The sequence below is a fragment of the Nanorana parkeri genome, unplaced genomic scaffold (assembly GCF_000935625.1).
Source record: "Nanorana parkeri isolate BGI_ZX_2015 unplaced genomic scaffold, ASM93562v1 scaffold148, whole genome shotgun sequence".
Classification (NCBI taxonomy): domain Eukaryota; kingdom Metazoa; phylum Chordata; class Amphibia; order Anura; family Dicroglossidae; genus Nanorana; species Nanorana parkeri.
In genome coordinates this window covers 1,010,051-1,035,732 of record NW_017306416.1, presented here as the reverse complement: position 1 = coordinate 1,035,732, position 25,682 = coordinate 1,010,051, and the positions used below count along the sequence as shown (strand labels likewise).

The 25,682-nt window shown below is 39.6% G+C and overlaps 1 protein-coding gene across 1 annotated transcript in view; it reads right to left on the bottom strand.

Annotated features, from left to right (window-relative positions):
* Positions 1–25,682, bottom strand: part of LRP1B (LDL receptor related protein 1B) — a 1,026,358-nt gene that overhangs the window by 285,569 nt on the left and 715,107 nt on the right. The window contains exons 43-44 of the mRNA XM_018554232.1: positions 10,376–10,565; positions 3,436–3,640 (exon numbers count right to left, since the gene is read on the bottom strand). Of these exons, the coding sequence (XP_018409734.1) occupies positions 3,436–3,640; positions 10,376–10,565 (395 nt within the window). The remainder of the gene's footprint in view (positions 1–3,435; positions 3,641–10,375; positions 10,566–25,682) is intronic.

Here is a 25,682-nt window from a genome sequence, read left to right as displayed (position 1 = left end):
CTCTTTTCCATGTTGTTTATGCTCCTCAGTGTTGCCAGTTTGTTGCTTAGATCCAGAATCTGGGATTCCAAACAGACAACTCGCTCACATCTAGCACAATTGTATTCCCCCTCGAACGCATGTTCAAGGAACGCATACATTGCACATGACATGCACCTGGTTGCATACCCACTCATGGAAGACATTATTTTATTCCACCCTTACTATTTATTTATTTTTATTTTTAGTGTATATTAGGGATTATATAAGATTTCCAGTAAGGAAAACAGCACAGAAATTACATCACAATATCCCTCTGTAAATCTGGGCTGACTAGATGTAATAATCAAAAAAAGTAATAATTAAAGACAAAGGTAGATCTTTCATGGTGTTGTTTTGACACAATTAACATTTTTAGATGTTCCCTATAGTATAGCAAATCTTCACTTTTTGAGTACAGGTCCACTTTATACTGATCTTTGATAACTGATAAATATGTACACACAGAGCACTATAGGTTGTCGAGAGAAATAGTCAACACACAAAGTCCAAGCATGTTACATTGTTATCACAACCAGGAAACACACCATGAAAAAGGACGTAGGGCATATGCAATAGTGCATGTTGACAGGAGGTAACGGCAAAAATGCAGGAGCAGATTGGCAGCACTGAGATACAGCAAAGGATGAAAAATGGATGACAACAATATTTAATTACAAGAAACTAAATAATACACCATGCTTTATCAAACTAAATGTCATTCAGTTAGGGTTAACATCTATTTTAAAATAATAAAATAATAATGATAATAATAATAATAATAATAATAGTAATATGCATTAGAACTACAAACAATTCAATGTATTTTTCACCTGATCCACAACTAAGCGTTTATCATTGTCAGGATTGGTAGAAATAAACCATTTTGACATTAGGTGCTTTGACATTGTCGTGACTGCAGCTCAAGGTAAAGGACACAGAAGTGAGATAAAAAAAATACATTTCATTTGCCGTTGGCACTTGTAATCTAGCCCCAAGTCATGCTTATACAATAATATAGTAATTGGAATGCTGGATATGAAATGAGATTCAATAATAGATTGGCCTCAGGAATCTCAGATATTTCATGTGGCAAAAAGTAAAATTGAGTTTTTCTGGTGAGATCTGAGCAAGAAATATAAAGTGCAATAGCATTGTTTAAAACTGGTAAATGAAGACCGATGTCAATGATATTTTTATTTTGGGTGTAAATGTAAAATGTTGAGTCAACCATCAGCTTTATATACTGTACACTGTATGGCCAGGTTAAGGTTTGTGGATATGCAACCATCACATCTACAGTATATGAGCTTTGTGGATATCCCATTCCAAAACTATGGGCATTATTTATGGAGTCTCACCCTAAGGCTGGGTTCACACCTGGGTGTTTTTCAGCGCTGAAAGAAGAGCTGAAAAACGCTCAACAAGTGAAATCCCATAATTTCCTATGGGCATGGTTCCCACGTGGGCGTATTTCTGCGCGTGGAAACATGCTGAAAAACGCCCAAACAAGTACAGGAGCTTTTTTGGGACGTATTTCAGCACGTATCCATTGGTATTCCCGAGTGTGGCTCGGGGTTACCGTTTTGTGAACCCCGAGTCACAGCGTAGGTCTTACCTTGTCCGCGATCCCCGCTGTGTCCTCCGGCCGCTGCCGTCTTCCGGCCCTTGCGAGCGTCCGCGTCGCAGGGGGGCGGAACCGGCGGGAAGTTTAAAAATAAAAACCGAAAAAAGATAGAGAAAATAAAGGGGAAAAAAATCATACCGCCAGAGAGGTATAAAAACGAGTGTTGAACGAGCGTTTCACTGAACTAAAAAACGCGCTAAAAACGAGCTGAAAGAACGCGCCTATAGTACGCCCAGGTGTGAACCCAGCCTAACTTTGAAGCTATAACAGCCTAGATACTTCTGGGAAGGCTTTCCATGAGCCTGTGTGAATATGTGCCAATTCAGTTAAAAGAACATTTGGAGGTCAAGTACTGATGATAAACAAGAACTGTGTTGCAATCTGTGTTCATTTCATCCCAATTGGGTTCAGAAGGGATGAGGCCGGGAAGTCACTCAAGGTCCTCAACACCAAATTTATCAAACCATGTTTTTATAGACCTGAGCACTTGAACTTAATAATGGTGTAGGGGTGTCCACATACTTTTTGTCATATAGTGTACATATAGTACTAGTAGAGGTATGTCATTTTGGGCCCAAGCTTTGTGTATGCCTACAGCTATGAAATATCCTCACTAGAGTTTTTAGCATCAGTCCTCACTGCGGCCGTTGTAAAACTTATACAGGGTGTCATGCTGAATATTATAGAACAATGCCAGGATACAAATGAAAGCATTCAGTGGGCTGCTAGTACTATTCGATAAACACAGTAACTGTTTTTTTAAGTGAGTCTTTTTCATTGCCTAAGCATGTAAACAGAGGTACCTTCATAATTAGCTGATTTAAATGCACTTTACTGAAACATGCAGCTTAAAGTGACACTATTCTCAGGAGTTAAATCTAAAAAGCATCACTCAGCTGTAGATCCTCATATCATGTCTGAATGCATACTGACACTGTCCTTCCTTCTGGACGGTGGTTACTTTTGTTCCCCATGGTCCCTGTGTGTGTTATACTGCAATCTCAATACAAATTTGTAAACTAAATATGAAATTGTAGTCCATTACGGGATCGAGCTTGGAGCAGTGGCTACTTTGCAACACCCACAGGGACTATGTGGAACAAAAGTAGCCACCCTAAGCACCAATTCAGAGATGATTCGAGGATCTACAGCTGAGTGATACACAAATAAGATACTTTTTTTTTTTAATAGTGAGGATACTTGAATGCATTTTTTACATTTTATTCCTGAGTTTAGTGTCACTTTCAGTAGTCTAAATGGCCATGATGCTGATGTGTAGATATTTGACTATTTGTTGTCAAGAGCTAAGCTAAGCCCTCACCACCATCTCTACCCAGTCCAGATGTATGGAGAGTACAATAATACATGGCATGTCTTTGATTTGTGGGCTGCAATAAGTGTACAGAGCTCCATAAAAGGGTCAATAGGAGAGAAGTAGAAGTACTTATCCTGAAGCCTTGGTTGATTTTTATAAAAAGACAATAAGCAGGGTGTTCAGCAACACCAGCAGATGATTTCCATAATTAGCAGAATACAGACAGAAGGGTGTGGGGAGGATTAGTGTACCAGAGTAATGCCTGGATCATACACTACTACTTTTTTGGTCAAGCTTTGCTCCCTGCATGCATCTTAAGGTTTCGCTTTGACTGGAGTGTACCTTTTATAATGTAAAATGAATGAAAAAGTAAAGAACCCCACAGCAAAATAATAATGGCATCCCATCAATATATCCTTCAAACGTCTTTACTGTTTTAAAGTTAAAGTCTTTTAATACTGTATAAAGTACTTACATATCTGTGCGATCCGTCATATTCACACCTCTCTATCTTCCCCAGGCTGCCATCAGAATAATACAGCTTTTCTGAAGAGTGGTCAATGGTCAGGCCATTCGGAGTGACAATGTCTGTACTGATAATCACCTGGGCATTCTTCCCCGACAACGTGGATCGCATGATGCTGGGATGCTGTTCATTCCAGTTAGTCCAGAACATTAAACTGTTGAGATTTAGAGAGTAAAGAGATTTATATTCAATGTAAAATGTAATGTGAATACAGGCAAAGTAAACTTTACTAAAGGAATAAAGACTGTTCAAACAGCAAAATTAGTAGTCACTTTACAAAGTGACTGTTCACTGAAGTTAGCAATAAGGTGAAGCTGTGTTCACTTCAACAAGCCAAACGAGTTCTCACAAAAGTTCTATAATTCAATTTTGCTCCACGACTTGATATTCAAAGTGAACACATGTTCACCGTATTTACTAACAGCCTCTACCCCTTAGGAAAATAAACCCGACTGAGTTAAGTGTCATCTTCATGATGAGTAGATGGGTCTAAAGTCTGCTCCTCATCTAATAAATTAATATAGCAATCTACCTATTTAGATGACAAGATACTGAATACTGTTTAACTTGCGTGGACATTTTTTCTTAATTATCTTTCTTGTAAAATTGGAAATGTTAAACAATAACATCTAAGGTGAACCCTTGGTTGGCAAAAGTGTATGCAAAGCCAGTACTTTTTTAGTAGGAAACGGTTATAGGAGAACTATGAGGTGATTGATTTCCTCTGATACTCATAGTTAGAGCGGACCTGTGACAAAGAAGCTGCCACAGGTCAGCTCTATTGATTGGAAAGTGAGAAGACAGATACCGTCACTTGCTAATTTTCCAATTATATCCCTGCAGTCACCGCTCCTCGCAGGGATTCCCCCCCCTCTCCAAACCTCCAGCACCGAGTGGAGGGACGGACGGGGGAGGGGACGGGCACAGCTGGCTCTGCCTCTAGATAGGCAGAGCCAGCTATCAGAGCCAGCCCGCGATATACTGAGCTTTGGGTCATGAGAGGAGGTTAGTATATGTCCTCCGGTGACCCTAAAGAGAACTATGGGGGAAAACACTTACCCCATAGTTTTTTTTTAAAAACCATAGAAAGTGAAAGGATGTCCTCTTTCAGACAGAAGTCATCAGAACAGGTTATGCCATTGCAAGGTTTCCTCTCATCTTCTGTTCCTGTGATAGCTAAAAAAAATTCTAATCTTCCGTTAGTCTACCCAAAACTGAAACAAAATCATTTTGGCTATACATACACTAAGGGGTCTATTCACGAAGCTGCCGAAGGATCTAGCCGTAGCTTCGGCCGATCCTTTGGCTAGCTTCGGCCCCAGGACCCCTTCGGTTCAGTAGAACCGAAGGGGTGCTGTATGGGCTATTCACTATAGCCCATACAGCTCCTGAAAGGGACCGAGCGGCTCGGTTGAGCCGAACGCATATGCCTCGGCACGGCTGAGCCGCGCTGAAAGCCGACAGCCTGCTTCTGACAGCTGGGCGGAGCCAGCCGTGATCTTACGGCTGGCTTCTGCCACTTGCAGAGAGAACAGCGTCCCTGGTTACCTGCTAACCAGGGACACTGATCTCCAGACAGCTAACTCTCCCTGGAGCTCCGGGAGTCTCCCGCTCCCGGGCGCCAAGGAGAGAAACACTGCTTTTTCTTTTTTTTTTATTCTGACACGGAGTCGTGTCAGAATAGAAAAAAAATATTTTTTTTTGCCCATTGGAATGCATTGCTGGATTCCTATTGGCTTTTTCAATTTGCAATAGCCAATAGTAAACTAGCATTGTACCCGCCCTCTGCTGCAGTTCTCCATCAGATCCATCAGCAGAGGGCGGGTACAGTGCTAGTTTACTTTTGGCTATTGCAAATTGCATTCCTATGGGCAAAAATCTTTTTTTTTTTCTATTCTGACACGGCTCCGTGTCAGAATAAAGAAAAAAAAAGAAAAAGCAGTGTTTCTCTCTTGGGCGGTTTTTTTTCTTGATGGCAGCAGAACCGCCGGACAATAGAAAAATGTTGGGCGAAGCTAGATGTCATTGCTAGCTACGCACAATTGTTTTTTATTTATTTATTTTTGTACTTTTTTAACTGAGCATGTTCGGCCGACCCGAAGCCATGCGAAGCAAGCCGATGTATGGCTGATTTCAGCCGATATACTGCTGAAATCAGCCGTACAAGCCTGAAGTGAATAGCCGAACAGTGTTCGGCTCACTTCACTTGGGGCCGGTTGCTCACTCGGCTGCCCTCGGCAGCTTAGTGAATAGACCCCTAAGTCAGATAAAAGAAGGTCAGGGAACAAGATGCTCTGTCTACACTACATAGTTTCCATGGCTCTTGTCAGAGTCAGCTGTCCCCTTGAGAATAGTGGACCATGTGGATTACTTCATTGGATAGTGTCTGGCTCTTGTACGAGTTTGGGGAAAGTAATACAGCCAGATTACTATTCAGCATTTAAAATGTTGACCTGGTGGAGGACCATCTTACAGTTGCAATAGAAATGTCAGGAAAAGAAAATGAATGATCCATTGTAAGAAACACTACAAATCTGACTTCATTCAAGTGAATTGTTCAAATATTATTTTAACACACGGCTTCTTCATGTGTGTAAGCAGTGTGCCATGTAAACATATAGCCCATGACTTCATTTATCACAATGTCTTGGAGAAGATGTAGATAGTGGTCTAGAACATGTCCTCAAGGGTATCAAATACACTGTACGTTAAATAATGAATGGTCCTTGAACTTAACATTTGTTTTAATGTCAAAAACAACATTACACTAAATGAAATGTAGCTTTGGATGAGTGGGCTGACATGATTGCATTTAGACAAACACATGGCTCTTCTCAACGTGAATAATGTGGCGATGGGTCATTAGGCTTTAAAACTAATAACGCAAAACAGCTGAGGTGGTTATTGAAAAACCCTTTAAGGAGTTGATGGGTTTGGATTCATTGGGGATATTCCTGAGATGTCTGTGTTTTCTACTGCATCCTTTATTCTAGGGTCATTAAATATACTACATTTCACACAAATATAAATAAAAATTAAATGAAAATCAATTAACGTGAAATGGACTGTTTCAGTGCTATGCTATTTGTTGGACGTAGGGTCATAATGTTTAGATTTACACTAATAAATGCACTATACACCTATTTCAGATTTACATTAAAGAGCACATGTTCAAGCACAATTTTGGCTTATTTTAACAGCTATTAGAAAAATTAGGGAAAAACTTCTGACTAGGCATTTTTTTTTAAAAATGGGAAACCAATCAATGCCATGAGGAAAACAAAAAGATGCCTATAATTGGTTGTCTTCTTTCATGGTTTCAAATATGAGTGTACAATAATATAATAACATATAATAACATAATATAATACAATATATATGTATCATCTAGACTAGAGCTTTCAAAAGTCTTATTAAAATGAATCTTTAGATTTCTTTTCTTTTTTAATGATTTGATCTTAGGCTAGCTAGACATGACAAAGTGGTTGGAGGAGCTACATGTCCAAAAGATACTTCCATAGCCATTTATACTCTTTTGGGTAAGTCTACATGTGTTCTCAGGAGAACAACAGCTGTTGTCCATGAAAATCAATCATGGACAAATAATTTTTTTCCTCCCAAGATCATTTGTTCGGACAGAGTTTGTAGAAATCAATAGTCATTTTTATAGGCAGTCTTTTGTAAGAATGATCTTTAGGTAGACAGGTCTTCCGACCACCATGTCTATGGCTAGCCTTGATCTCATGGTACCCACAGACAGTATATAATTTTAGAAGAGAGTGTTGAAATGGAAAATTGAAAAAATCCTAAAATCTAACGTAAAGCTGTTTGCTTGTCTACCATAGTTTTAAAGTGAAAGTGTCCTCAGACTGTGGACAATAAACTATTTACTACACAACACACTGATGAGAGCTTATAAACAGGCCTTCAATCACCTCTCTAGCCACTTGTACTGGGAAGTAATTTATTCTTAAAGAGTCTAAAGATTACAACAAAGACACTAAAGCCAGGTTTCAGTTAGTTTCTAACAACTTGGAAACACCTGCTGGCTGAGATTTCTGTTAGTCTGTTATAAACTTTGGAAAATCAATTCATACATAGGGGTCTATTCACAAAGCTGCCGAGGGCAGCCGAGTGAATGACCGATCAGAAGTGAAGTGAGCCGAACACCGTTCGGCTATTCACTTCAGGCTGGTACGGCTGATTTCAGCCGTACATCGGCTGAAATCAGCCGTACATCGGCTGAAATCAGCCGTACATCGGCTGAAATCAGCCGTACATCGGCTGAAATCAGCCGTACATCGGCTGAAATCAGCCGTACATCGGCTGAAATCAGCCGTACATCGGCTGAAATCAGCCGTACATCGGCTGAAATCAGCCGTACATCGGCTGAAATCAGCCGTACATCGGCTGAAATCAGCCGTACATCGGCTGAAATCAGCCGTACATCGGCTGAAATCAGCCGTACATCGGCTGAAATCAGCCGTACATCGGCTGAAATCAGCCGTACATCGGCTGAAATCAGCCGTACATCGGCTGAAATCAGCCGTACATCGGCTGAAATCAGCCGTACATCGGCTGAAATCAGCCGTACATCGGCTGAAATCAGCCGTACATCGGCTGAAATCAGCCGTACATCGGCTGAAATCAGCCGTACATCGGCTGAAATCAGCCGTACATCGGCTGAAATCAGCCGTACATCGGCTGAAATCAGCCGTACATCGGCTGAAATCAGCCGTACATCGGCTGAAATCAGCCGTACATCGGCTGAAATCAGCCGTACATCGGCTGAAATCAGCCGTACATCGGCTGAAATCAGCCGTACATCGGCTGAAATCAGCCGTACATCGGCTGAAATCAGCCGTACATCGGCTGAAATCAGCCGTACATCGGCTGAAATCAGCCGTACATCGGCTGAAATCAGCCGTACATCGGCTGAAATCAGCCGTACATCGGCTGAAATCAGCCGTACATCGGCTGAAATCAGCCGTACATCGGCTGAAATCAGCCGTACATCGGCTGAAATCAGCCGTACATCGGCTGAAATCAGCCGTACATCGGCTGAAATCAGCCGTACATCGGCTGAAATCAGCCGTACATCGGCTGAAATCAGCCGTACATCGGCTGAAATCAGCCGTACCAGCCTGAAGTGAATAGCCGAACGGTGTTCGGCTCACTTCACTTCTGATCGGTCATTCACTCGGCTGCCCTCGGCAGCTTTGTGAATAGACCCCATAATGTCTAAAGCTTAAAGTTTGTTTGCTGCTTGTTCATATGAGCTCAGGTTCACTTTAAGCTACAATATAAAAATGGAACATTCAAACATTGTGTCCTCAACACTAATATTGCAAGTAAAATGTGAACCTTTCCCTCGTAGTCAAAATAGATCCTTCAAAACCATATCCTTGCATTGTAGTACATTACAGGCAATACATGCTATTCATAAAGTGACATTTTTGATTAATTGATTTGGCTAATGATATCAAGTGTCAGATATCAACCACAGATGTACGTTTTATTTTTTGCAGATGCTGGAATCCAACTGCTTGATAATTCCCTTTACTCTAAAGGATTCCAGTGACATAACTCCCAAATATTCCTGATTTGGATGGACTATCCCTCTTTGCAACCAAATTCCTTTGTGGTCTGGTGTATAAAACTGTATAAAAATATACAATTTAACTACCAAAAGTGTTATACTCACTAAAACTTTAATTGAATTTTTCAATTATAGCATTTCTTAAGGAAGAATAGAGGGGGTGGGGGGAAGCACTTGCAGGTTTAACCAATCATTTTTGAATGCTAATTCTTTGCGGTCTGAGTAACTGGGGGCATGACAGGGACATTTCCTTTTCCTCCGTACAAAGATGAGAAAGCACCAGCACTGCAAGTTTTCTGAAGACCATATCTTTATTGACGTCTGCATATAATATCACATAATAGTGATGTTTCGAAGTCATACAGGTTCCCTTTCATTAGTCAAAACCATACTTTGCTTGATAAAGGGGATCCTGCATCTTCAGAAGATAAAAGAAGTTAGAAGTGACTCAATTTTTCAGGCGTCATCTAATACTTGAATATCATGTATGGGTAAATTATAAGGATGTTCAGATACCAGTTCAGATATCAGTGCTGATACTTGGCACTTTCACGAGAACTATCAGGGTTGCAGCGGTTGTAGCTGGGACCTGGCTCTGGCACTCCACCACTGTCCTGAAATCATTGGTTTGTATTGTGTTAGAAAAACTGTCACATGACACTTAACAAAAATGTATCAGTACTTGTATCTGTGAGGACCTGGGCAAGTATCAGCATCTCTTATATATATTTATTAACAAAATCATACATTAAAACAGGGATGCACAAATCCCGGGATCTCCATATGCTACTTAAAGATGTCAGCTGCCTCCTAACTTTTAAATTTTCCTCTTGTGTAGTCTTGGAGCTGGAAAAGTATCTGTTCATGTACTTGTACTGAGTACGGTAATTGGTATCTGAACATCCCTAGTAAATTAGCCATTAAATACTGCTTTTTCAGCCATTGTTTCAATATCTGGAAAATACTGGTGAATTACTAAAGTTATGTTGTGCTTTGTAGTAAGAAGTACGTTTCTCTCCAATAATACATGATAGACATAATCCACCTGTAAAGTGAAGAACTGGCAAGAAACATATATTTTAGAAGAAACATATAAATTAGGTGTCACATGAAAACTGGCAGATGTTAACTTGCCAATTGCTAGAAATATGTTATCTTGTTAAAAAGGTTAAATGTAAATACCTCATAAACTGCTCATGCTTCTGGAGAAACATCTGTTTGCAAGAAACTCAAAAAAAGCTTTAAAGTTTAAAGATATAACTTAGAGAGAATTTGAATGAATTTGCATACTTCTGGCATTCATCGAGGGCGAGGACGTGGGGGTGGTCATCTTCTGACATGCTGATAACAGCCTCCCTGTTGAAGGCCCCTCTCCGACTCTGATCTACCGTATGGCGGGTGATGGATGAGGTTGTAGAGCTCGTCCAGTAAAGAGTATCCCAGGCTCGGTGATAAGCCAGACCTTCCACAGAGCCCACATCTGTTAAAAACACCATTGGAAAAAAAATTCATATTACTTCACGCTGTCAGACAACCTGGACAAACTGTCTAATGTCTCTTTCATGATACAGGAGTTAATATATTAATTAAATGAAAAGATCTTGGTTTTGAATAGTAAGAATTAGAAAGTAAAAACTGAAAAGTAGAATTATAGGCAAGAATTAAGAATTCTGCATCTTATACATGTAATGTAAATCAAACTGCATATTTGTGTTCCATGCAACTGCACTCTTTATGAAATAAATTGCTGTGGATCATGCCAGTGGACATGCATGATGGACAGGGTGACAATGCTTAATGCCCTGCAGTGAAATCACTGCATTGTTGTCACTACTTCTTATATATGGTGGCTGTATTAGTTTTGTTATTTCAGACTTTATTTTCTTTATTTTAATTTACAGGGTTATTCACAAAAGGGGGAATGATTTGGAGAAGGCAGGAAAAGTGAACAATTTAGGCCCAAATAGCTGATTTGGAAAAATTATCCAATTCAGCTCACTTTCCAGTTCAGCTATGTTGTCCTAGATTGTTCCCTTCTGCTGCCTTCTCCAAACTCTTCACCCTTTTGTGAATAACCCTGTTAGTGATTCTGCCAGTAACACACTTCCTGTTCAATGTTGACAAAGCTCACTCACCATGCTGTATATACAGTAGAACAGCATTGTCACCTTAGGCTGCTCTCCTGATTTGAACTACAAACATTCCCCTCTGTTGTCTTTTTTATAGTGGGGAGAGCGTTTTGTAGTTCACAGAAGATAGCTAGGAGAACTGGTAACATTGTTTGGTATTTGAGTTCAGTGCAAAAGGATGATGGGTTATGTGCAAAATCAACACATTTCTGTACTTGAATGCCTGATAAAAAGAAAACTACTACGGCCACCACATCTAAGGAATGATAAGCTGCAAAATATCCAATTTTTGTTATGGCTATGTTTTAAACGCAAATATCTCACCAACAGTGACCCTGGAAAAAGTAGTAGCTGTCAGGTTGTGGAATTCTTCAGCATCTACCGAAAAACTGAAATACCTGTTGTGCGAGGACTGTCCCTTTAATAGTGTTGTAAAATAACTCAAACCAATGTTTTGTGCAGTGAAAAAGTAATCAAAGTTTATTGAATGTATATATGTGGCAGTGCTGGATTTTTCTCATTTCAAGGATATATGTATACTATTTTTATCCTTTATGCAAAGAAGTTGCTTAACTCCTCATTAATATTGGGCAAACTCCTTTCTGTAACCCTATAGACCGGAGGTCCACAAACTTTCTAAACAAAGGGCTAGTTTGCTGTCCTTTAGACCTTGGATGGGAAGGACCAATAGGAGAAGAAAATGCCCCGGGTTGATGAATAGTGGAAGAAAAAAATGGCCTAGTGCCTTTGGTTAGTGGAGGGAGAAATAATGCCACACAGTTGGTGTCAATAGATGTAATAGTTCAAAAGAGGTCCCCACTGCACTTCTTACTGGTATGTCCCTTTTAAGGTGGGTGCTGCAGTGATAGTGGATGGCGCCACTTCAAATCCAAGTAGTCAAATATATCACCAGCACACCAAAGTAAAATCTTCAATGAGTGGTCAATTTTTTGATGTACACACTGCAATGTTTTGGGGCCACTCAGGGTCTCTTCATCAGGCATGACGTCATGCCTGATGAAGGGACCCTGAGTGGCGCAAAATGTTGCTTTGAGACAACATATGTGTACATCAATAAAATAACCACTCGTTGAAGATTGTACTTCATTGTGCTGTTGATATATTTTACTAAATAGATGTAATAGTGTCCTATTATTGATAGCAGTAGGAGGAACAGTTTCCCATCGCTGGTGTTAGTAAGAGGAACAGTGTCCCATTGCTGGTGTTAGTAAGAGGAACAGTGTCCCATTGTTGATGTCAATTAAAGGCAACAAAAGGGCCACATCAGTTCCTGGAGTAACAGTTTAGGAACCACTGTTATAGACATTAAAAACACACTGAATTTTCACAGCCTCACATAATGACAGCCTCATTATTTAGCCATAACAAGCAGGCTTAGAGCAAGATAACCTGGAGTTTCTCATTTTTATTCACACATAGCAAATGGCACCTTTCACATATCCACACAATCTTTTTTTCCTCCAAGGTAAGGAGAGCAGGCAATGACAACCAGGCCTGTAGCCTGACTGAAGCCATGGCCAACATTCCAACATAATAGCTTAGTCACTGACTAACACCAAGAAAGATTGCTTAGGTAGGATATGTAAAATAAAAAGCTTTTACTTGGCACCATGAAATCGATTCTAATATAAGAGCTTATAATTATATTAACACATTAAGTCCAATTAATTATACTCTATGTGCATTGTAATACGAACATTTGAACAATTCCCATTAAGTGCCAATTGTAACAGTTTTGTAATGGAATAAAACAGATTTAATGCCATTAATATAAGATGGAACATTTATAAAAAAAAAAAAAAAGGTTTCTTCATTTTCCTTTAGCAGCTGAAACACCTGACATTTATTAATCTAATGACACGGGAGGGCAGGACTTAACACAAATGTGTTATCTTAGCACTTATTCTGACGCCGATCCACAAAGTTGGTGACCTTCATTCTAACAGTTCATAAATGTATAAAGAAGAAAGTCTGCAACCTTAGCTGTGCCTGTGAGGTACATATTCATTATTCCTGACACTTCCTAAACTTTTTCTACAAAATGACTTTGACAGATCCCCGTCGGCTGAGACTTTCATGCCAAGTCAGCAAGAAGCCACTTGTGCCACCATCGGGAAGAAACAGATGTTACTTTATCTTATAGAAGTTGTATATTCTTTGACAGGATAACAGATAGGAATCTTTGTGCATATTCTATATATCTGCTTGAAATATTGATGAAAGTTAAACCGTGTTATTTTATACATCTTATGTACCCGCACGCACTAAACCATCACACGTTGCATATGTACTGATTAACATATAGCGAGAACACGACAGATGTGCGTATGCATATTTAAAAGAGTTTTATGCATTCAGGATCACTTTACGGGGATTTATGCATTTAAATGAATTCATTGGCTTTTCGTGTTCTGTGACGCGATATTTGATAAGCAAATTGATTTCTCCTTTGGGCTACCACTTGTTTCTTAAAGTAGAACTAACCCCTAACTGGATATTATATTTTCACCTTTTCTTTCATCTCTCTTTTCTGCATGTCACTGCTAACCACCTACAGCCTCTTTGAAGCTATGTGCTGTCAAATGGATCCACTGCAACAATGGCAGTGTAGCATTTCACAGGGCATGTTTCCTGAAGGTGTCAACAGTGGTCCATGCCTGAGTAATGTGTGTTGAAATGGCCATGTGTACTCTCTATCAGTATCCTTGACACCCTGGGCTCACAGGAAGTGTGTTGAATGACACCCAAAAGTCATTTAACCCCAAAGAGGACCAGCACAGGACTATGATAATGAAAGCAGAGCTGAACTGTGGGAGTATTGCTTTGCAAACATATTTTTTATACTGAGATGCTTTAGAAAAATGTAAATGGGCTTACATTTTTTTTTCTATGGGTCATTATGCGCTATTATGGAACACAGGGGAAATAAAGTTATGTCTGCTGTACAGAAGTGTAATTTTATTTTTTGCAAATGCTGACAGGTTTGCTTTTATGTCAGACAGTATCCACATACCACATTTTGAAGATGGCAAGTGGAGGTGGATAAATACATTCATAAAAACGTATGAACATTCAGACTTATCTGTATAGAAGGCAGGTAGATGTAAAGGTTGGATGAACTGCTCGCTACACCCAGTTGTAAGGACAGATCAGTGTCCCCAAATGACCTGGGGATGCTGATCTGTCATTAAATAGCAACAACTGGGCGGAGCTGGCAGTGATGTCACGGCCGGCTCTGCCCAGTTGTTTTTTTTTGCCCGGGACCTGCTAGAAGACTCAGGCAGGTTCCGGCTAATAGTAAAAAGTTGGGCAGAGCAAGCGGTGATGTCAAGATACCTACGCCCAATTCTTTTTATTTTGCCTGGCATCTTTCAGATGCTTCATTATGCAGCGGGAGTCCGTCGCATGCGGGCGGGTTGGTGTACTATTGTACCACGTCAATTATTTATTTATGTTTTCTTTAAAACATATATATATATTTTAAATTTTTAACATAATTTTTAAACCTTTTTTTTGCATTCATTTAGCTTTTTTTTTCTATTCTGCTTGCTACCTCGGAGGTAGGAGCAGAATAGCCGAGGCGAATGCCACCCCCTCAGACGTTTCTGTATAGAGGAAATGTAGATGTAAAACATCAGCTTCTACACTCTGCACATAATGTAAGGGGGTTTACTAGGCTGTAACTGAAGAGGGAGAGACAAGGCTGGTTGAAATACAATGTACAGTGTATTATGTCAGAGACAATAATCATACTGATTAATTTAAAAAAATGACTAGCCACATTTTCAACAGGAGAGATACAAGGCAGCTTATGACCAAAACATTGACATTAGAAAAATATTTTATAGTCCCAATACACAGTATATAAACACTTTTACCAAGTCGCAGTTTAATGGGAGAGACCTCACTGGTTTTAATGAAGAAATTACCGTTAGACTACACTATTTCAGAGAGACAATAGCCACAAGTATTCTTGATTGATGGAGCACATGAATAGGCTAAACAATTTCAGACACAAAGCATGATTTACACTGCAGCAAATTTTACAACAGAGGAGCAACTGTGGAAACATTAGGTGTGGTACACTAACAGTGCCAAAGCACTGGAATACACCATGTCCATTCTGAAAAGCTCACTGGCTATATAGCAGCCCAGTAGCTCAATAGCATACTGGGCAAGCTTGGACCAGTGGTCTATCCTCAACACAAGTCAAGGGGGTGATCTATTCACCCTTGATCATATATAATCAGAGATTATATGATTTAGGCACTGTCTTTGACTGCTGCTAGCAGCCAGGCTTGGACGATGCGCGGTACTCCTCCTTTCACCAACTAGATCATTAAAGCCACATTGAGAAAGAGTATTCTGCCATTCTCTGAGGTTCCTCCATATTTTCTATACCTCTTCCATTTTTTCGCTTGCCTTGTGATGGAAGGATGAGCTCTGGCATTTTCCCCTTGTAATGTGGATGCAAAAGGGTGGCAAAATAGTAAAGGTCCTTCTCTTTGATGGCTTAAGTCCTGGGGCCCTTGTGCAGGCATTGCAGCATTAATAAGTGCATCAGCCACAAACCTGCCAGCAGACCATTTCTTAGCAACAGAGCTATGTTCAGCAGCACAGGCAAGCATGTACAATCTACAGGTATGTGGTTGCTTGGGACTTTATTTATGTCACATGATGGCTTTAAACCAATCACATTCACATGTTAAAACAAAATAAAAATAAAAAACAACAACTTTAAAAGCTACCAGTTTACCTTTAATAAGAGTCTTAATAAGGATTCTTATGTTTGCGCTTTACAGAAATGTAAAGGTTTCCAGCAGTTTATTGAATTTACCTAATTATGTTATATCTATAAAGTTGTCCATCCTTTGAACATTCAAAGATGACTGGCAATTAAACAGGAGTACATTAGCGTAATCAGTGAGCAAGCTCCCAGTTCCTGACAAATGCCGGGTATCATCTAAATGAATGCAAAGCTAATTTGCCGTTGAATTAATAAACACAAGCTATTCACCTGCTCTGACATCTCACGTTCCATCAGTAACGGACACTAGAGCAGCTGATTAAACATCTACACAACAGCAGACAATATCTTATGATTTACAGAGGGAATGCAAGAGCGATTCCCATCATTACACTGCCAAATACCATCTATCACTTTTACTGAATTTAACGAAGATGGATTACATCCTAAAGGAGAGATGCAAGCTATAAATATATTCATTCTGATCTTCATCTGACTTTCCCCTAGAAAAGACATGCAACAAATCAATAATTGAAGAACACACACTTCTGATCCATTGTTATAAATGATTTTTTTAGAAAAAGAAAATCCGTTTGGTATAACGACAAACAGGGAAAGAGTTAGCGGGAGATGAAACAGACGTACACAAAAACTTACAACAAAGAGGTCTCATCAATAGCACACACCGTAGACCTTCACTTGCAGTTTAGAAACAGAGAGTGCTGAAAGTCTTTTCTGTGAAAATCGTTTACAATTTAGGCAAAGAATAGAACGTTTTGGTGTGTATTGACGAATAGGTCTTTTCATGGATGTGCTATCTTTTAGATTTTAAGCTTGTTCTTGCTATTTATTTTAAAGTTGTAGCATTCAGAACAAAGTTGTGTAGTTTGGCAATCGGTGATAATTGTTTTGTTTTTTTCAAAGTGCCACTCAGGACTGGGCTTCAAAAGACCCTATCGCCATAGCATTCATTTCAACATAAATCTTCCTATAAGATTGTAGATGCATGGGCCTGGGCTTAACATGTGCATGCTAGTAAGTTCCCGAGCATACAGCATTTTCTTATCATATACTGTACAGTATCCTTAAGGACAGAAATACACCGTAGTTGGAGCTCTTGAGCATCGCAAATATGGACATATTTTGCACTGTATGCCAATATGCCTGTATTTGTGTCCATGCACATGAGCCCTATATGTGCTTTTAACATATTTTTTGCATGTTCTTTACCTGTAAACTCCTTCCTTGTATTCACATCCGAAAGCCATGAGACTGCTGCTGGGCACCACCATCTTAGATGTGATGTCAGCAGCCCCAGCAGACTCAGAACTATCACTCAAATGACACTGTATAGTATTTTCCTTTGCCCCATCCCTCTTTGCTGCATTTCATGTAGGGAGGTGAAGGGAGGAGTGCAGGAGCTGGGCCATCACAGAGAGTAACAAGACTCTCCCACAATAGAAGAGAGGGCTGTGATGTGCAAGGAGGGAGGGACCGTGAGAATTGACTAGTCATTTGTTTTAGAAAGTTCAAAGGCACATTGCAAGTGAGTAGAAAACCATATACGGAATTAAAACACTGTAAGTGTTTTGGAGCGTTGGCTCCATCAAAGAGATTTCCCCTCAGCCAGATGAGAGCATTAAAAACAAAAGGTCCAAGAGTCCAAGTTCTTTTAATATTAGGAATAGTTTACAACAGGGTAACACAAAACACCCAACCCATTTCAGGGGCCCAATAAATCTCCCCTTTCCTCAGGGCAGATGCTGTAAATGATAGGACTCAGAGATGGCATAATTAACAAAAAACAATGAATGCAGCTCTGTCGTTATTGATACATCATTAAATGTATAAATGCAATGAGTATATGTACCTGGAATTAGCCTGGAATCAGTCTTTGGTAATCCCTGTACAGCCAAGACCATGCTGAGCGATGTAGAAGGAGCACAAGGGCCCAGTTATTTGTCCTGCTATGCTCATTTGCTAACAAGGGACATAGAAGAAGAGAGTAGAGTGACAGAGAGATGAGTTCATCAGTCTGCTGCTTCTTCTTCACTGTCCACTCACAGGCTGGGGAAGGACCTGTAAGACCTTAACTGCAACAGAAAAAAAAATAGGTCTCCTGCTATGCCAGACAGGGCTTTGCTGTGTATCACAGCTATGTAAATCTCATACTGGATGGACAGAAATAATAATAAAAAAAAGCTCCTGTATATGTATTTCATCTATGCAGGTAGGTGTTTGCCTGGAGTTCATCTCTAAGCTTATTCAAAGAGCTGTTCAAACCGATCATTCAGTTTTTCACACCTGGAGGTAAGCTGAATCACATGCTGGCTTCTAACATCCCAATGAAACTCCAGGGGGGGGGAGATTTCCCAATCAGCCTCCCAGAGCTGCCCAACTGTCGTATCCATTACAAATATCAGACTTATGCTCTGCTATGTTCCTTCATAATGAAGAGCACATCTATCAATTTCATAATCACAAATATTACAAAATAATACGCCTAAAGCATGTCCCACAAGCAATTATTTGATCATAATTTACGCAGCCTATTGATATCTTATGTAGAGAGGCAGTCAATTTAAATTACACCTTGCTGTAAATACATGAATTTTGCAGTAGGTATAGTGCTTGTGCTATAAACGTGATATGAATATTTGCAGAGTATCCTGCTAGGAATCTATAGTTGTTTGAAGTGCAATAAATTTATAGCAGGAAAAATATAGACATAACCAGTTTTAGGAGCGATAAATATGTGACTTATATTGACATCAGATGTGTTCTGTGATGGAATTCTTTAATGTCAGGAGCAAAACTACATCTCCATATGAAGATCACTTCCTATGACCTTTGTTGTTTAAATCGAGTAAAAACATAAGGGACATGCCACCTAAATGTGGTATTTCATGCATGGCTGGAGATTGGCATGCTAGTGTGCTAAATCAGCCCAACAGGGGTGTTTTTAGGATCCTAGATGGGCACCCATTTTAAAACATTAAGGGGCTAGTAGGTATACCAATGTGATCACTTTGGATCAAATCTAAGACTAATATAATCTCTAACTGAACAAAAAACGATGGGTCTAAAAACTGTAATTTCACATAATGATGCCATGACTGAAATAAAAATCAAATTTATCATTAATTAAAAAAATTAAATAAATAGATTAATTGAAATGTAGATAATTGACATGTTTCAAAACTAGCTTATGCATAAACTATATCATCTGCATATCCCAAAAGTCCACCATAATTATGTGCATCAGCGAAGGGTTCCATTGGTTTTCCATGACACAAATGTCAGCTCCACTTCCACATAATAATATCTGTCTCATGAGGTGACAAAGTCCTTCCACATGTGATATTATCTATGTGCCTAGCATCCAACATCTGCAAGGTTGCGCTGCTCTATGTATATTGAGGCATTATCATCATCGCTGAATGCAATCATGCCAAAGAATTGACCTCCTTAAAGTAGTATTAAACTCACAATATTTTGTTTTCAGTAATAAATCCAGAGCAAACATATATACATCGCCCAACAATGTAGTTTTCCCCAAACACTTCATCACAGTCATGTTTCCAAACATCTGGCTCAGAGTCTCTCAGCTCAGCTTCCCGTCTAGTACAAGATCACAAAGAAGAGAGCATATTCAAACAGATGTCCATATATTAGCTTGGCGGAGGTAGGAAGGAAGGAGGAAGGGAGAGGGGTGGGGAGGGGAGTTTCCTTGCTATGTCTGTGCATTTGTGGAGACACACACAGCCTTCTAGCACACACATGGGTAGCTCCATAGGACCCTGCGAGGGAAAGGAGCCACCCTAAAACAGGATAGCAGGGCCAGTGTTCAGGGGACCAGCTGATTCTGCAGCTTAAACATTAAGAATGAGCATCCATTGTAAGTGATCTAATCAAAGTCTGAAATAGTTTAAAAGCATTTTGACTATAAGATCACTGTAAGAGTAGGGACGTGCGGTCAGGGGAGGCAGGGGAGGCAGAGCCTCAACAAGCATTATGGAGGAAAAGGCTGACAGCTTTTTCTCCACTCAGATCGACATCTAACAGGTTATACAGCAGGGAAATCCTCCCCGCTGTGTAACCAGTCATGGACGGAGCACCTTAGCAGTGAGGAGCAAGTCAGGGACAGGGTGGCTCCTCCCTGTCTCCTCCCTTCCTCCTTTACACTAGCTTTTGGATGGGTTGGAGCTTCCTAGTCATCCTAGTCCATACTGGTCATCCTAGTCCATACTGGTCATTTTAGTCCATACTGGTCATCTTAGTCCGTACTGGTCATCTTAGTCCGTACTGGTCATCTTAGTCCGTACTGGTCATCTTAGCCCGTACTGGTCATCTTAGTCTATACTGGTCATTTTAGTCCATACTTATCATCTTAGTCTGTACTGGTCATTTTAGTCCGTACTGGTCATCCTAGTCCATATTGGTCATTTTAGTCCATACTGGTCATTTTAGTCTGCAGTGGTCATAAGACATGCAACCCATGCAAAAAAAAGTTTAATTGTGATTTAGATTTTGTCCTTATTCCTTTTGTAGGGTGTTACACATTTTTGTTTAAGTTACAGTATGCTGGACTCCAACGGTTCGTTGGAGACCAGCATACTGTAATTTAAATTAAAAAACAAAAGATCTTCACATCAATCATTATGTTATGTAGATCCTGATTAATGATTACTAATAATAATAATAATAGTAATGAATAATTACTAATGATTTTTTTTAACATTTGGTAGAAATTCGGAACAAAATTCAGATTTGTTCGAATTCAGCAGTTTTCAAATTAGTGATTTTAATGAAATTCATCTGAATTTCCATTCAAAATTTTTTTTACATGTCTATTTTCATGGTCTACACAGAACCCCTTCATCAGGGCTTCAATCAACTCTATTGCTTGGACTCAAGGAGGTAAAACAGTTCTAGTTATCACATCAGACTTGTGTATCAGCAGATAGAGCACTTGCTTTTGGACTCTATTACCTGTTGTGGAACCCTGCTACCTTTGATTGGATTTATCCAAGGCCTTCTCTTCAGTTTGGGGGTCTTTTGTTGTATGGTAATGGCCGCACCAAAGCAAATTCAGCTCTGTATATGAGACTGCCATTCCCAATGCTGGACACTAACAACAAGAGATCCTAGCACCTTTCATTGATATATTCAGTGTACAATAGCCCAGATGGGACATTCATCCATCTGCACCAGAGGCTGAATCTACGGCTAGCTTTAATGTTTACATACAGTTTAAAGGTTAAGATCTCTAGAATTGTACTGTATATGGCCTGCAAGATTGTGTGGACTCATATGGGATCCCTATTATCTTTGTGCAGTACAACAGTTGGTCAATTATACTCATTACATTAAAAAAGGACTGAGAACATTTCTTGATGGTTCTACACAAAAAAAATACTTTTTCAGGGAAGATGGAGTGCCGGGACTACTTTCAGGATAATAACTTAAAGCCTAAATCACCGACTACCTCACCGCTGGCTGAGGTGTAATGTCATACAACAAAGAATTAATTAAAGCTCTGATGGCCCAATTAGTGTTAAGTATGAATTGTAAAGGCATCTTCTTTCATGTTATATTGCTTTTAAGACGGGCAACTGCCGAGCCCCTGTTATCAATTACAATAACATTAGGGGAGCGGAGCTGACACAGCAATCTCCTGTTGCCTTATTGGGCTTTTCCACCGAGTGAGAAAGTGCTTCAAACGTGTTTAATTGGATAGCGGTATGAGTCAGATGAGAAGAAAAAGAGCATCTGCATAATGATGGAAACATAAGCACAAAATATTTCATTCTGCCTCGGTTGAAGCATCTTCATTTAGACTCTAGTATTGATTAAGCCGTGTAATTGTTAGCTGTGATATATGTAAAAGAGGAAATAAGTGTAAATGGCAAAGCAGTTCTGAGATAAAAGGCTAGGCTGGGTATAATGGTTATGGGATAGCAGCATCAGATAGCAGGTAGAATTTATTTAAAGAATATCTAAACCCAAGAACAAAAATGTAATGTATTGAAGGTTACGAGTATCTGCAGCTGGTGATCCTGCCAGCAACACACTTCCTGTCCTAGGTTGATAATGCTCACTTTCTGTACTGCATTTATTAGGGAACAGTATTGTTAAGCTAGGACAGGGCTGCAGGAACACATCCGCCTCTCCTCTTCTCAACAACACAGAGAGAACTAGGAACAATGGAACTGATAAGAGTGCAACACAGGCAGCGTCCACAGGAAGTTATCAGCTCACAAGATTTCTGGCAGGATCAACAGGTACAGACCAAGAGACATATAACCTAAAAGATCTGTGAGGTCAAAATAGGAAAACATTAACAACAAATATTTCTATCTTAGTTTTATAGACAAATACAAAATACATCTGTATTTTAAAAACCATATCACAGGGTCCTGTGAATCAGAACGTTTTCATAAATGTAGAAAAAAAACAGATGTGCACACCAAAGAAAATATTCTCTTCAGGGAAGCCTATCTCATCTCCACATAACTGCCTTTTCCTTCCTCCAATAACTCAGTCCAAATAATTATAACCTTTTGTATCACTTGCCCCTCCTACTAGATTGTAAGCTCTCACGAGCAGGGCCCTCCTAACCCTATTGTTCTGAAACTGTATTGTATTGTAAATTGTATTATAACTGTACTGTCTCCACCATTTTGTGAAGCGCTGCGCAAATTGTTGGCGCTATATCAATTCTGTATAATAAGAATAATAATATTCTGTTGTTTTCAAATAAATTACCAGAAGCCCAATATCAATTTTGTTTTTATCAAAACGAGTACACAGGAATTATGGAAAAATGTCCATTTAACCCATGCAGTGCTGGGAGGATGGTCACAGGTTGGCCATATTTCTCAATGACATAGGGGTCTATTCACGAAGCTGCCGAGGGCAGCCGAGTGAATGACCGATCTGAAGTGAAGTGAGCCAAACACTGTTCGGCTATACACTTCAGGCTAGTACGGCTAATTTCAGCCGTACATCGGCTGAAATCAGCCGTACATCGGCTTGCTTCGGGTCGGCCGAACAGTCCTCTCTTAGGGTTGATTTACAAATAGGCTGTTCACTTTGCAAGGGGATTTTCACTTTGGAAGGTCATTTTCCTTTAGCTTTCTCCCTGTACATCATTGGGTATTCTTTGCAAAGCGAATTGTCATCACATTCACTAAGCTAAGACAACATTTCCTTTCAAAGTATTTTTCTTTGGTAAATCAACTCTGATGTCTCTATGTTATGTTAATACTGAACAGACTTGGGTTCCAGCATGTGGAGGCACTAAACTGTGTAGACTTCTTCTTCACCTTCCCCTGCCACCCATCCCCCTTGTTTCCCTCATCCTCTTCCCTCTACCTTGTAGTTAGTATTCATCTATATCTCAGTTTGTAAATAGACTGAAAACCTTTTTCAAAGATCAAGTGGTCCTTCATTAAAATGAAGTCACCTCAAACAGAGAATGTTCTTCATGATGTATGGACATTTAGCATAGATCACAAAGTGTTCAGTGTGTAGCAATGTACACAAAAATAACCTTTATGTTGCAACAAAAAGAAACCATAGGTCACCAGCTATTTCTATGGATTATACTTTGCTAGATTTTGTGTTTTTACTGTTTTCCGTGGTTGGGAGGTGGTGGAGGTTGGGAGGGGGTGGGGGGGTAGAGAACTGTGAGAAGTGTGCGAACTATCATCTGCTGTATTCTATTGCAGTGTCAGATAAGCTCTGGGCTCCCCAACGCTCCTGTAACAATCTCATCCTCTATTTTTAGTGAGCAGGTCTGGATGCCGGGTGTTGAGGTGAGATAGTTCAAACTTTATTCCTCAGCAGACAAACCTATCCCGTAAACACTAGTATTTTCTATATAAGAATGGAGTGACATTAATCCATTTTAAATGCCTTCTAGCTACACACACACATATCTCAATGTGTCCAGATAACCAGGGAGTCAGAACTAAAACTGGTGGGTGGCAAAAAAAAAAGAAACAGAAAAGGTTCAGGTTGGAAAAATAAAACTGAGATACCAATAATTGTATTAGGATTAGCTTTCTATGTCGACTGTCATGTTTGTGAATAAGGCATCATAATCTCACCCACATACTGACCTATGTTTACACTCTACCTTCTAAGTCCTATGACTTTCATGTTGTCAACACTGAAATGAGAGAAGTTTGTAAGTCTTTAAAAGTTTTTTTGGGTTTTCATGGATGGTTCCCTAAATATAAAATCCCTAAAACAAACTTCAGCTAAATCAAACTTTATTAAGCAAACAACATGAAGCATTTTACAATGGACGTCTATGTTTTTACTAAACAGCCATTTGGCTTTATTGCATAATATTAATTGACAAAGAGTAGGAATTGGAAATTGGATTTTAATTCTGACTGGAGGTCAGAGAGTGAGGTGGCTGTGAGTACAGCGATGTGGTGGTAAGGGATGACCCCTTTACCTTTTTTTGATAGGAACAGTAAGTAAACCTCTAAAAGGCTGATCCCTGAAAAAAAAGGGATGACTGCAGTCAGGTATTCTAAACAAGCAGTCTTTCTAATTATATTAGGAGTGCTTTAAACCCTAACACACTTATTTACTCTATTGAGATGAAAACATGAGACCTTCTGTGACCACATAACTTCCACCAGTGTCAAATCAACTGTTAAAGGATCGAAAGTCTCTTACGAAACCTTGTTTAAAAGTAGGAAAGCACCGAAACCAAGTACAGTACCCGGCACAAGTACAAGTACAGATACTTTTCGAGCTCCAAGACTAGACTAGAGAAAAAGTCAAAAGTTAGGAGGCCGCTGTCATTTGTAAGGAGCAGACAGAGCTCCTGGGATTTGTACATCTCTATTTTAATGTATGATTTTGTTTTTATAAATATTAATAAAGGGATGCACAGATACCATTTTTGCGAGTACAAGTATTGATACATTTTTGTTTATTGTCATGTGACAGATGTTCTAAAACAATACAGACTAATGATTTCAGGGCAGTGGTGGAGCGCCAGAGCCAGGTCCCAGCTGCAACCTCTGCAACCCTGGCAGTTCTAGTGAAAATGCCAAGTATCGCATTGGTATCTGAAAAGTATTGGTGCATCCCTATTTAAAATTTTACTTTTTCTTTGTAATTATAAAAAGCCAGCAGCGTCAATGCAATATGAAACATGCATATGCCCCTTCTACCACCGCGTTTCGTCACATGACTTCTTCCAAGGGTCAGCGTGCATGAAGACCCTTGGAAGAAGTCATGTGATGAAACACGGCAGGAGGTGGGGCATACGAACGTTTCCTGTTGCATGGACGCTGTTGGCTATTTATGATTACAAAGAAAACGTTAATTTACCACAGTTATTTGTAAGTGCTATTTTCATCTTGTTTTTTTTATAAAGTTTACGGAAAATTCTACACAATGGGAAGTACTTATTTCTTTCTTTGAGTGAAGCTACGGCCAGATCCTTCGGCAGCTTCGTGAATAGACCCCATAATTTTGGACACAAAAGGCTCATTACACATTTTATATGTATGCGATCAGAATTTTTTGAAATTGGACTGTTTGAGGTTTAAATTGACACAATTAATGGTGCATTGTTTGATGTTATTGGTATTATTTTGAGTTTTCGCTTATGTGCATGTAAGTCAGTCCTTTTTTGGTTTATAATGTAATTGTGCAGTAGACATGTGCA